This window comes from Ochotona curzoniae, unplaced genomic scaffold (assembly GCF_017591425.1).
Source record: "Ochotona curzoniae isolate NIBS_2020 unplaced genomic scaffold, NIBS_Ocur_1.0 contig_3643, whole genome shotgun sequence".
Classification (NCBI taxonomy): domain Eukaryota; kingdom Metazoa; phylum Chordata; class Mammalia; order Lagomorpha; family Ochotonidae; genus Ochotona; species Ochotona curzoniae.
Genome location: NW_024465933.1, coordinates 6,262,593 through 6,275,248, shown reverse-complemented (window position 1 = coordinate 6,275,248; position 12,656 = coordinate 6,262,593). Strand labels below are relative to the sequence as shown.

At 47.3% G+C, this 12,656-nt stretch overlaps 1 protein-coding gene across 1 annotated transcript in view; it reads right to left on the bottom strand.

The window, feature by feature from the left end:
* The window catches only part of FBXO36 (F-box protein 36), a 72,592-nt gene that overhangs the window by 21,537 nt on the left and 38,399 nt on the right, over positions 1 to 12,656 (bottom strand). The window contains exon 2 of the mRNA XM_040982778.1: positions 9,822 to 9,930. Coding sequence (XP_040838712.1) covers positions 9,822 to 9,930 — 109 coding nt within the window. The remainder of the gene's footprint in view (positions 1 to 9,821; positions 9,931 to 12,656) is intronic.

Sequence of the window (12,656 nt, the reverse complement as noted above, 5' to 3'; positions counted from 1 at the left end):
GCAGTGGAGGATGGCTGAAGTGTTTTGGCCCCTGGCACCCAAGTGGGAGACCAGGAAGAAGTTCCTGGCTTCTGGCTTCAGACCGGCCCAGCTTGGGCCATCGAAACCATTTGGACATGAATTAGAAGATAGAAAATATCTCTTTCTGTCTTTCTGTCTCTCTCTTTAACTCTGTCCTACAAATACACAAATAAATAATCTTTAAAAGAATAAAAGACTTATGGGAATATACTCTCTTTTTTGGAAAGAGTATTGTCAACACCCTGTTATGCTGAAAGGCTACATGCATCTTACCACTCAAGAAACACACTTTGACTCATTCGACCTTGGGAAACTCTCACAGATAACTGGAGAAGGCGATGAATGAAGATTTATTGGTGCAAAAAGTGGAAGCCATTCAACTACTCTTAGGAGGAAAGAACTGGCTGAATAAGCTATGGTTTACAAGATAATAAATAGTATAAGACAAGCTGTTGAATTAAAAAATAGTATATCTATATATATCAACAGGGACAAATCTAAAAAAAAAGTGATAAATAATAAAATTTAAGAAGGATTAAATAGAACATGATGCCATGTGCATAGAGTTTCTTGAGCAAAAAAAAATTATCTGTATTTATCTCTTTTTCATTGTATTGCTACAATAGGCATGGGATGCATGGGAACAATGCTCGCCAGCTTCAGAATAGTTCCTGGAAGAGAACAAAGGAGAAACAGACATGTGGGAGTGGAAATCTGGCTACATATTATGTTCAAGAGATACCAAGTAAACATGATGTGCACGTCAGTAGATGCATCAAGTGTACCCAAACTGGGATGATAAGAAAAAGATGAACAGAGCTCTGAGAAAAGATGACACAAAAATTGAAACTATTCATAAAAGGAAAACTATTCAGAAGATATTTTGATCACATGTGATGAAGCCAGTAATCAAAACCAAATTAGTTACAAAATCCCCAACTACTGGAAGCAGAAATTTAAGACAGCCAAGAGCCCTGGTGCCAGCACTGTGGTAAAGAGGCTAGACCGACCAGCTGCAGTGCTGATATCCCATATGGGTACTGATTTGGGCTCCACTTTCAATCCAGCACCCAACTATTGTGATTGGGAAAGCAGCAGAAGGGGGCCCAAGAGCTTGGCCCCTGCACACACAAGGAAGACCTGGAACAACCCCCTGGCTGCTGGCTGGAGATCCAGCCACTGTGGACATTTAAGGAGTGGCTGGATGATTTCTTTCCCCTTGCTCCCTATAATTCTGCCTTTCAAATAAATACCTCTGAAAGAGAGAGAGAGAGAGAGAGAGAGAGAGAGAGAGAGAGCTAAGAGCCTCAGTAGGGCAGCTGGCTTCCTTTCCTAACTCTAGTTCCAGCCTGTGTTTTGCTTTCCTGGAGAGAGCAGTGATGGCTGGAGGAACTGGGCCCATCTCACATGTGAGACACCTGGCCTGATTTCAGGCCCTTGGCTTCACCCTAGCCAACAGCTAGGCTGTGGCTGCTGCGGCCATGTGGGAACTGAAGCAACGGATGGGACAGTTCTTTCTCTAACAAATTAGAAAAAAATTAATCCCCAATTACACTGAAATCAAACCATGTTCAAAGAGGAAATCAGAGTATAATTAAAATTTTTTTACTTATTTGAAAGGCAGAGATACAGAAAGAAAGAGGATAAGAAAGATCTTCCATCTGCTGTTTCATTCCCCAAATGGCCACAATGACTGGAGCTCAGTCAATCTGAAGCTAGGAGCCAGGAGGGTGCAGGGTCCCAGGGTTTTGGGCCATGATTCACTGCCTTCCCAGGCACAAGCAGGGAGCTGGATCAGAAGCAGAGCAGCAGGATTCAGCCAGCACCCATAGGGGATGCAGGCATTGCAGACAATGGCTTAACCTCCTAAGCCACAACACAGGTACCCAAAGTGAAAATTTTTACAAAATATTTTAAAGGAATTAGAACAAAGATACATCTTATTGTCTAGAGTCTGGCCTTGTGACTCAGTAGGTTAAAATGCCATTTGCCCAATAGCTAATCCTCTACCTGCAAGTACCAGCATTCCATATGGGTGCTAGTTCATGTCCCAGCTACTCCACTTCCCATACGTCTCCCTGCTTATGGAATGGGAAATCAGTGAACAGCTCAATTCCTTGGGTTCTGCACTGTGTGGGAGACCCAGAGGAGGCTCTTGGCTCCCGGCTTTAGATCAGCTCAGTTCTGGCCATTGCAACCATTTGAGGAGTGAACCCGCAGATGGAAGATCTCTCTCTTTCCTTCTCTGCCCTTTGAATAAAAACAACAGTTTTTCAAAATAAAATAAACTGCCACTTGGAGTGCTAGGATCCCATATTGGAGCGCTTGGCTTGAGTCCCAGCCTCCAATCTTGCTTCCCACTAACATACCTGAAAACGCAGCAGAAAATGGCCCAAGTACCTGACAGCCAGGAACCCCGTGTGGGAGACTGGGCTGGAGCTCCTGGCTCGGGCTTAAGCCTCATCGACACTTGGCTCGTGCAGCCAGGAGAGGTGTAAACCAGCAGATAATTCCTTTCCTCTCCCTTGCTGTCCCTTCCGTCACTCTGCTGTCAAATAAATAAATCCTCAGAGAGGAAAACTGCCGAAGCGGCAGTTAAAGAAAAAATAATAAAGAGGGCCTGATGTGGTAGCCCAGTGGCTAAAGTCTTCTTGCACATGCTGGGATCCCATATGGTTGCCAGTTCGTATCCCAGCTGCTCCACTTCCTAGCCAGCTCCCTGCTTGTGGCCTGGGAAAACAGTCGAGGACAGCCCAAAGCCTTGGGACCCTGCACCCACGTGGGAGCCCTGGAGCAAGTTCCTGGCTCCTGGCTTTGGATTGGCGCAGCACTAGCCATTGCAGTCACTTGGACAGTGAATCATCGGAGGGAGGATCTTCCTCTGTCTCTCCTCCTCTCTATATATCTGACTTTGCAATAAAAATAAATCTGTTAAAAAGAGAGAGAGAGAGAGATTTCTGAATTTTAGAACATTTAAGGAGCTAAGTAGAGAACGCAGTGTCTAAGCCTTCCTTTTGTGTGGCTGCAATGCGGTCGGGTCTGTGCACCCGACTAGCTCTGGGTAGAGATACAGAAGGAACTAAGAACGCTGCTTACCACTGGAACTGGGAGCCAGGGGTCCGATGGAGGCTCAGCTTCATCTGATCCCAATTTTATTGTACTGTACTAATTTATGTATTCATTGTTTCTAAATCTCAAAAAAAAAAAAAATCAACTGCAGGCTGCTACTTCTGTCTGCCCTTCTTGCTCTGCAGCCCCAACCGGGCTCTGCAGGGCTCCCACATGCTGCACTCGCCAATCTCCACCTGCAGGACCCAACCCCAGCCAAGCCCAGCCAAGCCAGAGGATCCGGACTGAAGACAAAGGGCGCTCAGCAGCGGGAGGAGTTGCCTGCAAAGAAAACCAGGAATTAAACTCCAAGTGAAAAGCTGAGGTCTAGCCACCGGGAACTGGAATGCCTTCGGAGGCCGAGAACTCAGAGGGCATCCCTCCCCACCTTTTGGATCTACTACACGAAATGGAAGAAATCCGAATCCTTCCTCATGGGATCCCAGGTAATCGGAACAAAAGCCAGGAACCCTGAGAGATCCTCAGAATCAGAAGAACAGTAAACCCTTCGGGACAAGGGAGAGGAGCTTTCTCCGGTCCTTACTTAATTCCAGCTCTGGGCCCCAACCCTCTGCAATGACCAACAGGGTCGCTCCAGAGGCCCCCGCCCCAACACACACACACACACACACACACACACACACACACACACACACACAAATTGGAATAGATAAGCAGAGAACAATAAAGAAAGATTGGCCAGCATGGACTCACACACACCCTACTAGGTAAAACACAAAGAACAAGTACTCCTCACCAAGGTATGAAAGATTTCTCAGCAAATCCCCCCAAAACTGTTTTTGCACCTCAGTTGTTAAAATGTCACTGAGATAGTCGCAGGAGGTTGTTAAGAATTTACATGTAATTTTAATATATTGCTTACTCAACACCAGGTCAATTAATTCCATAACGATATATATTGTTGCTGCTGGGGCTTTTAATTGATCGGGATCTTGCTCTCTTGGCCCTACTTTCAGACCAGGGAAGGTCTCCCCAAGAAGCAGATGAACCTATCTGGACAATAAGATGCTGGACTCTATGCTTGGTATATGCTTACAATGAAGGTGTTTCAACTGAACTTGAGCTGTGCTTTCACAACAGGGTGGAGTCATCCACCATGGGGAGAGGGTTGGGGGAGGGGGGGAGGAAATTCCAGTACCTATGGAACTATGTCTCATAATACAATGTAATCCATAAAGAAAAAAAAAAAAAAAAAGCTGAGGTTTAGACCAGAAGAAAAGGACCTAGGAGAACGCCTTCTGGAGCCACAGCTTGGAGCTGGCCCAGCTTTGGGAAAAAGGTAACAACTGTTCATCTCCATCGTCTGACTCCTGGGGCACCAGTGTTCCCAAGGTCAGAACTCAGGCTACACATCAGGATTAGCAGTGTCAACAACTTTCCAAGACAATCCTTACTGCAAAGTCCCAATTTCCCATAAGTCATTTAAATGTTCAATGGCATTTCAATACTTTGACATTTAAACTGTATCTTTCATATTTCCATTCCTACTCAGTATAAAAAAATAATAATTTTAAATAATTTCAAAATAATATTTTTTTTAAAATTGTCATTTGCTCCAGAAAACAGTTTATGATGTCATTTGGTTTTTCATGGAGTTTTTGAGGACTGGCCTAAATACTTCCCCACAATATCCCAAGATCTAAGCCATCAAGTAAAAAAATGGAAGCAAGTTGGAAAATAACTATTCTTAGTTAAATTTGGCCTCAACCCATGAATCGGCACTCTGCTGCATCATTCACATAGGCACCTTTCTGCCTTCAAGGGCAGAGGGGAAGAGAGTGCAGATTTTTTAAGTACTCAAAAAGAATAATTCAGACTCCAGGTCCAGAAGGTGACACCCATCAGCCTGCAATGTGTTAAGAGCCAAGCGGGTTGGTTTGTCCCAGGGCCAGGGTCCCGGGCAGCAGGGCTCAGGTCAGATAGCCAGGGCACTAAAGACAAAGAGAAAGCTTCCATCCAGCGGCAGAGGCTGAAACTGGGAGTCAGGACCGCAGTGCAGGCTTCCCACACAAGGTAACAGAAACCTAGCTCCTGGAGCCATCACTACGGCCTCCCACGGTGCTGATTAGCAGGAAGCAGGAGTCAGGAGCCAGAGCCAAGGACTGAATGCAGACGCCCTCGAGAGTGGGGGGGACATGGGTTCCTAACTGGCATCCTAACTGCAAGGCCGAACACCCAATCAGAAGTAGACCAGTACTGACACTGTGGCTCAGTGGATCAAGCCATTGTCTGCAAGGCTGGTATCTCCTGAGTGCTAGACCAAGTGCAGCATCCCCTATCATGGTGCCGTTTACGTTTCTGACTGCCCCACTTCTCATCCAGCACCACGATATTGTGCTGAAAGCACATGTGGGAGATGTGGGAGAACAGTGGAGGATGACCTGCCATCTACGTGGGAGGCCCGGACGGAGTCCCCAGCTGCTGGCTACGGCCTGGACAAACACCTGTCATTGTAAACATTTGGGAGGGAACCAATGGATGGAAAGTCTCTCTCTCTCTCTCTCTCTCTCTCTCTGTCTCTATCTCTCCCCCTCCTTTCTGTAATTTTTGCTTTTTAAAATAAATCTTAAAAAGATAGTGGACAGCCTTTCCTCAACATAGATCTTTTAAAATAATAATGAAATTATAATAATTGCTAGGCAGGGGTTAATGATATTCTATTTTTTAATTTGCTTTTTGAAATGTAAAAAGAGAAAGACATCATCCATCCAGTAGATCATTCCTCAAATGGCAGCAATGGCTGTGGTAAAGCCAAGCCAAAGCCAGGAGCCTGAAACTCCACCCAGGCCTCCCACACGGGCACGGAGACCTAAACAGGCCGTCCCCCGCAGCTCCCCAGGCACGTTAGCAGGGAGCTGGGCCGGAAGCGGAGCAGCCAGGACTCTAACCGGTACTCTGACAGGGGCTCCTGGTGCTGCATCACAACTGAGGCCCTGAACTGAGTGATACTGCACACATCGTGTATGATACTGAAGGCAATCAATCTAGACCTATTTAAGGAAGCAAAATTTTCTCTGTCTCTAAAAAAAGTAAACCAACAAATCACGTGATAATGTTAAACAATAGAATGCTTTTAAGAGTGTTGATTATTACAGTTATACCCAATTTTCCTTCTTTTTTTTTTTTAAAGATTTATTTATTTTTTGTTGTTGCTGAAAAGGCAGATTTACAAAGAGGAGAGTAAGATCTTCCATCAACTAGTTCACTCCCCAAATGGTCACAACAGCCAGTGCTGAGCAGATACGAAATCAGGAGCCAGGAGCTTCTTCTGGGTCTCCCATGTGGGGGCAGGGTCCCAAGGCTTTGGGCCGTCCTCTATTGCTCTCCCAGTCCACAAGCAGGGAGCTAGATGGGAAATGAAGCAGCCAGGACACAAAACAGCACCCATATGGCATCCTGGCACTTGCAAGGATTTAGCTCCTGAGCCAGTGCGCAGGCCCCAGTTTTCCTTCTAAAAGTAAGATTAATGCACTTGGGCCTGGCGTGGCAGGCTAGCAGATAAAGTGCTGGCATTGATGTGCCAGGATCCCATACAGGCACCAGTTCTAATTCCAGCAGCTCTGCTTCCCATCCAGCTCTCTGCTTATGGCCTGGGAAAGCAGTGGAGGACAGCCTAAGGCTTTGGGACCCTGCACCTGCATGGGAGACCTGGAGGAAGCTCCTGACTCCTGGCTTCGGATCAGCGCAGCTCCGGCCGTTGTGGCCACTTGGGGAGTGAATCACTGGAGGGAAGATTTTCCTCTCTGACTCTTCTCTTCTCTATATATCTGACATTGCAATAAAAAAAAAAAATCTTTAAAAAAGGATTAATACACTTAATGTTTAAATGGCTACTGCTTAGTCCCAACATTGCCAGCATTTAGTTGTAAGACACAAGAAGCTCCCATCCTTTCTGAATCTCATTTACTTCACAAGGATATTGTAACAATCGGATGAGAATGTACATATGAAAGTACGTCATATTAACATTTTTAATGGAAACTAATAAGAATCTCTAGGGTATTTTCTGGTTTTGAAATGCTGTTATACAGGAATAATTACAATGTTTATCACAAGCAGAGTCCCTTTACAGACAAAATTAAACCACCCTAAGGTGAAATGACACAGCACGGAGGTTTGCTCCGCAGTGATCCACTGGGAACAATCAGGTCAGTCGTAAGCTTAGGTCCATATTCAATATTCTTGCAGCTGTATTATGGGTATCTGGGAGTTTGCTAAAAACAAAAACAAATACAAAACACCATTCTGTGTGCTTTTTATGTCTGAAACTTCCAAACTGAGAAGAGTTCAAATAATTCAGGCTATTTGGCTGAGATGTCCTCGGTGTCCTGAACTGGGCTGTGACTGTCTGCAGGCAGAGGGAGACAGACAAGCCAACTCTTGTCATCTGGTTCGCTCCTCCAGGCTCATAGCAGCCAGAGCTGGGCGTGGCCAAAGCCAGGAGCCAGGAATTCCAGCCAGAGCTCCCCTGGGGGGGGAAGAACCCCAGTGATGGAGCAGGAAGCTGGAATCAGAAGCAGAGAGGGGCCCAGCGGCGTGGCCTAGTGGCTAAAGTCCTTGCCTTGAACGCACTGGGATCCCATATGGGCACCAGTTCTAATCCCGGCAGCTCTACTTCCCATCCAGCTCCCTGCTTGTGGCCTGGGAAAGCAGTCGAGGACGGCTCAAAGCTCTGGAACCCTGCACCCGTGTGGGAGACCTGGAAGAAGTTCCTGGATCCTGGCTTCGGATAGGCATAGCATAAGCCGTTGCGCTCACTTGGGGAGTGAATCATCGGACGGAAGATCTTCCTCTCTGTCTCTCCTCCTCTCTGTATATCTGACTTTCCAATAAATCTTAAAAAAAGAAAAAAAAGCAGCAGGGCCCGGCGCGGTGGCGCAAGTGGTTAAAGGTCCTCGCCTTGCACGCCCGGGATCCCATGTGGGCGCCGGTTCTAATCCCTGCAGCCTCGCTTCCCTTCCAGCTCCCTGCCTGTGGCCTGGGAAAAGCAGTCAAGGACAGCCCAAGGCTTTGGGACCCTGCACCCGCGTGGGAGACCCGGAAGAGGCTCCTGGCTTTGGATCGGCATAGTATCGCCCGTTGCGCTCACTTGGGGAGTGAATCATCGGACGGAAGATCTTCCTCTCTGTTTCTCCTCTCTGTATATCCGCCTTTCCAATGAAAAAATAATAAAAAATAAAAATCTTTAAAAAAAAAAAAAAGCAGCAGACAGGAGCTCTGACACTGGATGCAGGCATCCCAAGCAGCTCCCACCACCTGATTCTCACATTAGCACATTGAAATCCAAGCAGCGGCCAAGGCTGTGGCCAAGGCTTGGGAAAAGGACTTTAGGCTTACCCAATCAGGAGCTGCCAGCTAACTGGTCATTGGAAACCTTCTGCTTTAACACTTTACTCCCAGACAGTCCTACCCCCGAGAATGCAAAAGCTGTACTTTTGTCCTGGCGCAGTAGCCTAGTGGCTAAAATCCTCATCTTGCACATGCCAGGATCCCATATGGATGCTGGTTGTAATCCTGGTGGCCCCACTTGCCTTGTAGCTCCCTGCTTGTGGCCTGGGAAAGCAGTCAAGGCCGGCCCAAAGCCTTGGGACCCTGCACCCGTGTGGGAGACCCAAAAGAGGCTCCTGGCTTTGGATTGGCTCAGCTCCAGTCCATTGTGGCCACTAGGGGAGTGAACCAGCAGATAGAAGATTTTTCTCTCTGTATATCTGACTTTCCAATAAAAATAAATAAATCTTAAAAAAAAAATACTTGAAATTTTAATCTTGGCACCACAGGTATGTCCCAGCACCTGGGCATGGTGTCTGCCTCTGGCCCCGGTCGGTGGGGATGGCTCTGATGAGGGCATCTCACCCCATGCTGGAGACCTGGAGGGCACCCCTGGCTCCTCGCCCCAGCCAGAGCCCTGTGTGCAGGACAGAACCAGCAGCTGGACGCCTGTTCTCAGGCTCTAAATTGCTCTCTGCCCCTCAAATTAACTGAAACTTTTTTTCCCCCAGAGCTTGCCAGCTGTAGCTGGCACACGCAGCAAGCCACAGCTCCCTGTCAGCCACACGGGCACTGTGGGAAGCACCCAGTGTCCTATAGGGGGCGTGTGTGTGAGGTGCACTAACCCCATTTGCAACCTACTGACAGTTACAACCTACTATGTATGGGTTTCTTGGGACATATCCCCATTGTAAACCCACGACATAACGTGGAATCTTCATTTTTTTTCTTTTTAAGATGTATTTATTTGAATAACAGAGACAGAGAGAGAGAGAGAGAGAGAGAGATGGAGAAACAAAAAAATCTTCCATCAGTTGGTTTACTCCCCAAACAGCCAGGGTGCTGGGCCAAGCCGGAGCCCAGAGCTTCCTCTGGGTTTTTCCATACGGGAACCGGAGGCCTTGCTCCACCGTCCCCTGCTGTGTTCCCAGGCTCATTAGCAGGGAGCTGGATCAAAAGTGGAACAGACAGGGGGACAGCCGATGCAGCAGCCCAATGGGATGTCAGTGGCGCAGGCGGCGATACCAGTCCCCTAACCTAGAATCTTAACAGATCTTTCCCACAGGAATTTCTGGATATGTTAACAATTTTGCTATTTAAGAATATCACATTCCATCAGTATGATTATTTAAAATCATGACGATTTGATAATTCTCTGAGGGAGAGAACTTGACAGCAGTTACCTTGAAGATGTGAATTCTCCAGAAAGTCTTCGTGTGTTTCTTTGGCCTCACCAGGTTTTGTGGATCGATACTCATTCCTTAGAGAGATCCTCCACCACCTGAAGATGAGCTGTAATTGAACACAAGGCGATTGAATTCAGCCAGCAGATACGGTAAGCTGTAGTATGCACATGTGGCCACGTACCCAGCATCAGCTATAGCTTTGCCATCTGGCTTCACACCCAAATAGAAGGCAGACTGGGGTATCGGTGAGCATTTTCCTTGGAGATCAGGGTCCCAAAGTCACTGAACTGGAAGGGATCTGGAACATCTGTCAGGGTAGCCAGCGCTGTGACGCAGCACACTCAGCTGCTGTGCGGCCAATATCACGCCTGAGCACCTGTTGGAGAACCTGCTGCTCTGCTTCCCAATTGCTGCTTTTATGCTTGGCTTGCTGACTGGTGCCTCGTTTCTGGCAACTGCAAACATTGCACTTCCTATAAACATTGTGTCCCAGTGTGAACAGGGGCCTGCCATTCCCTGGGATGAAGATTCAGGGCTGCGACTGCTGTATCATATGGCAGTTGCATCTGTAGCTTGCTTGCTTGCTTTCAGCTAAAATGCTAGACCTTAAGAGGTCAATGTGGGGCCCGGCACAATAGCCTAGCAGTTAAAATACTCTCCTTACATGCGCCAGGATTCTAATCCCAGCAGCCGCACTTCCCATCCAGCCCCCTGCTTGTGGCCTGGGAAAGCAGTCAAAGATGGCCCAAAGCCTTGGGACCCTGCAGCCATGTGGGAGACCCAGAAGAAGCTCCTGGCTCCTGGCTTCGGATTAACTCAACTCTGGCCATTATGGCCACTTAGGGAGTAAACCTGTTGATGGAAGAACTTTTTCTCTGTGTCTGCTTCTCTCTGGAAAAATAAAATAAATATTAAAAAAAAAAAAGAGGTCAGTGGGTGGCACAGCATGTGTGGCACTGCCTGTGACATTGCTAGCCCATCTGAGCAGGGATTCGACTCCGGGCTGCTCTAGTTCCAATGCAGCCCCCTGCTAATGTGCCTCAGGACACAGCAGAAGATGAACCAAGTGCCTGGCCCTTGCCACTAATGGGGGAAATCTGGATGGAGCTGCACGCTACTGCCTTTGGCTTGGCCCAGCCAAGCCATGGCAGCCAAGCAGGGATTGAACCTGCGGCTGAAATACTCTGTGTGTGTGTGTGTGTGTGTCCCTATATGTAACCCTACCTTTCATATAAGCAAATCTTTAAAAAATAAAAGGGTTTAGTCAGCATTGTAGTAGAGCGGGTAAGTGGGTAAAACCGCCCACCTGCAGTACCAGCATCCTGTAAGGGCACTGGTTTGAGTCCTGGCTGCTCCACTTCTGATCCATCAGCTCCCTGCTAAGGCAGAGTCACAGAGAAAATCTTGCGCCTGCTAGTTCCCTGCTAACTCTTTCTTTCAGGCAAGTTCTTACGCTCCTTTTCCTGGCACAGCACACCCTGCCAGGAAGTCTGAGTCCCAACCTTTGCGAGGGAAAGAAGAGGGATCTCGCAGTACCTTTTCTTTATCCTCCACCCTGCTCCAGCCTGCAGCGGGGGCCAGCCTCTGGTCTCTGCTATTCTGAGAAGTTTAAGAGCCATTTTTTTTTTTACCTGTTTCAAATTGCTAGTCCTTACTGAGTATATTATTCTGGACCAGCAGTTTTTTTCCTTTTAGAATCTGGAATATGTCACTCCATTTCTTCTAGCCTGTAAAGTTTCCTGTGAGAGGTCAGCTGTGAATTTAACTGCCATTTCTCTATATGTCAATTGATTTTTTTTCAGGTGCACAGTTAAGGATGTTTTCCTTTTCATTAACTGAAGGGAGTTTGATTATCATGTGTCGGGGTGAGGGTCACTTTTGGTCAACCCTGTTGCAAGTTCTGTGCCCCTTCTGTATTCTGTTTCCCAATTATTTCTCCAGATTAGGGAAGTTTTTCTTTGTTATTTCAAAGGATTTGGGGAGGGAGTAAGGGAAATCCCAGAGCCTTTGAGACTATATCATAAAATAATAATTTCTAAAATGGGAAAAAACAAACAAAGCAGTTAGAGAGTGAGAAAAACCTGCTAGTCCTTTGTAGTTACCAGTGCGCTTTAGAATAAACCCTTCCTGGGAAAACGGCCAGTGTGGTTTAAGTCTCCTGAACAGGCCTCACTTAGGATGGCAAGAGGCAGTTAGGGAAGTCCCTGTCGCAATGAGAAGACGGACAGTCCCTGCAGGAGTGGGTGGGATGCTGGCTCCTGCCCCAAAGCTGCCTCTAGCCAAAAATACCAAGCTCACCCCTCTGGGATTCAAGTTTTACCATGAAAATAGAACAAGTTACCTATTCTGCCTCCCAATGGCTTTTTTTCTTATTTATCGATTTTTTGCTTGTTTAATTTGGACAGGCTAGATGGGCTCAGCCTCCGATTGTCTTTTGCCCTGAAGGGCTTGTCCCCACACTCTGCATTAACTGTTGGCTGCTATTCTGTTGTTCCTCAGAGCGGTGCCCAAAGGATGTTACTCTGAGTTGCTCAGGTCTTTGTCTCCTGAGACCTCCTGTTGACCACCGCAGCAGGAGGTTTCTGACCCAGATAAAACTTCTGAATGGAAATTCTTCAGGGCTCAGTTGATAAATCCTCAGGTTGCAAACACCAGGATCCCATATAGGCGCCAGTGTGTGTCCCGGCTGCTCTACTTCCCATCCAGCTCCCTGCCTGTGGCCCGGGAAAGCAGTCGAGGACGGCTCAAAGCCTTGGGACCCTGCACCTGTGTGGGAGATCCAGAAGAAGCTCCTGGCTCCTGGCTTCAGGTCGGTTTAGCTCTGGCCATCGA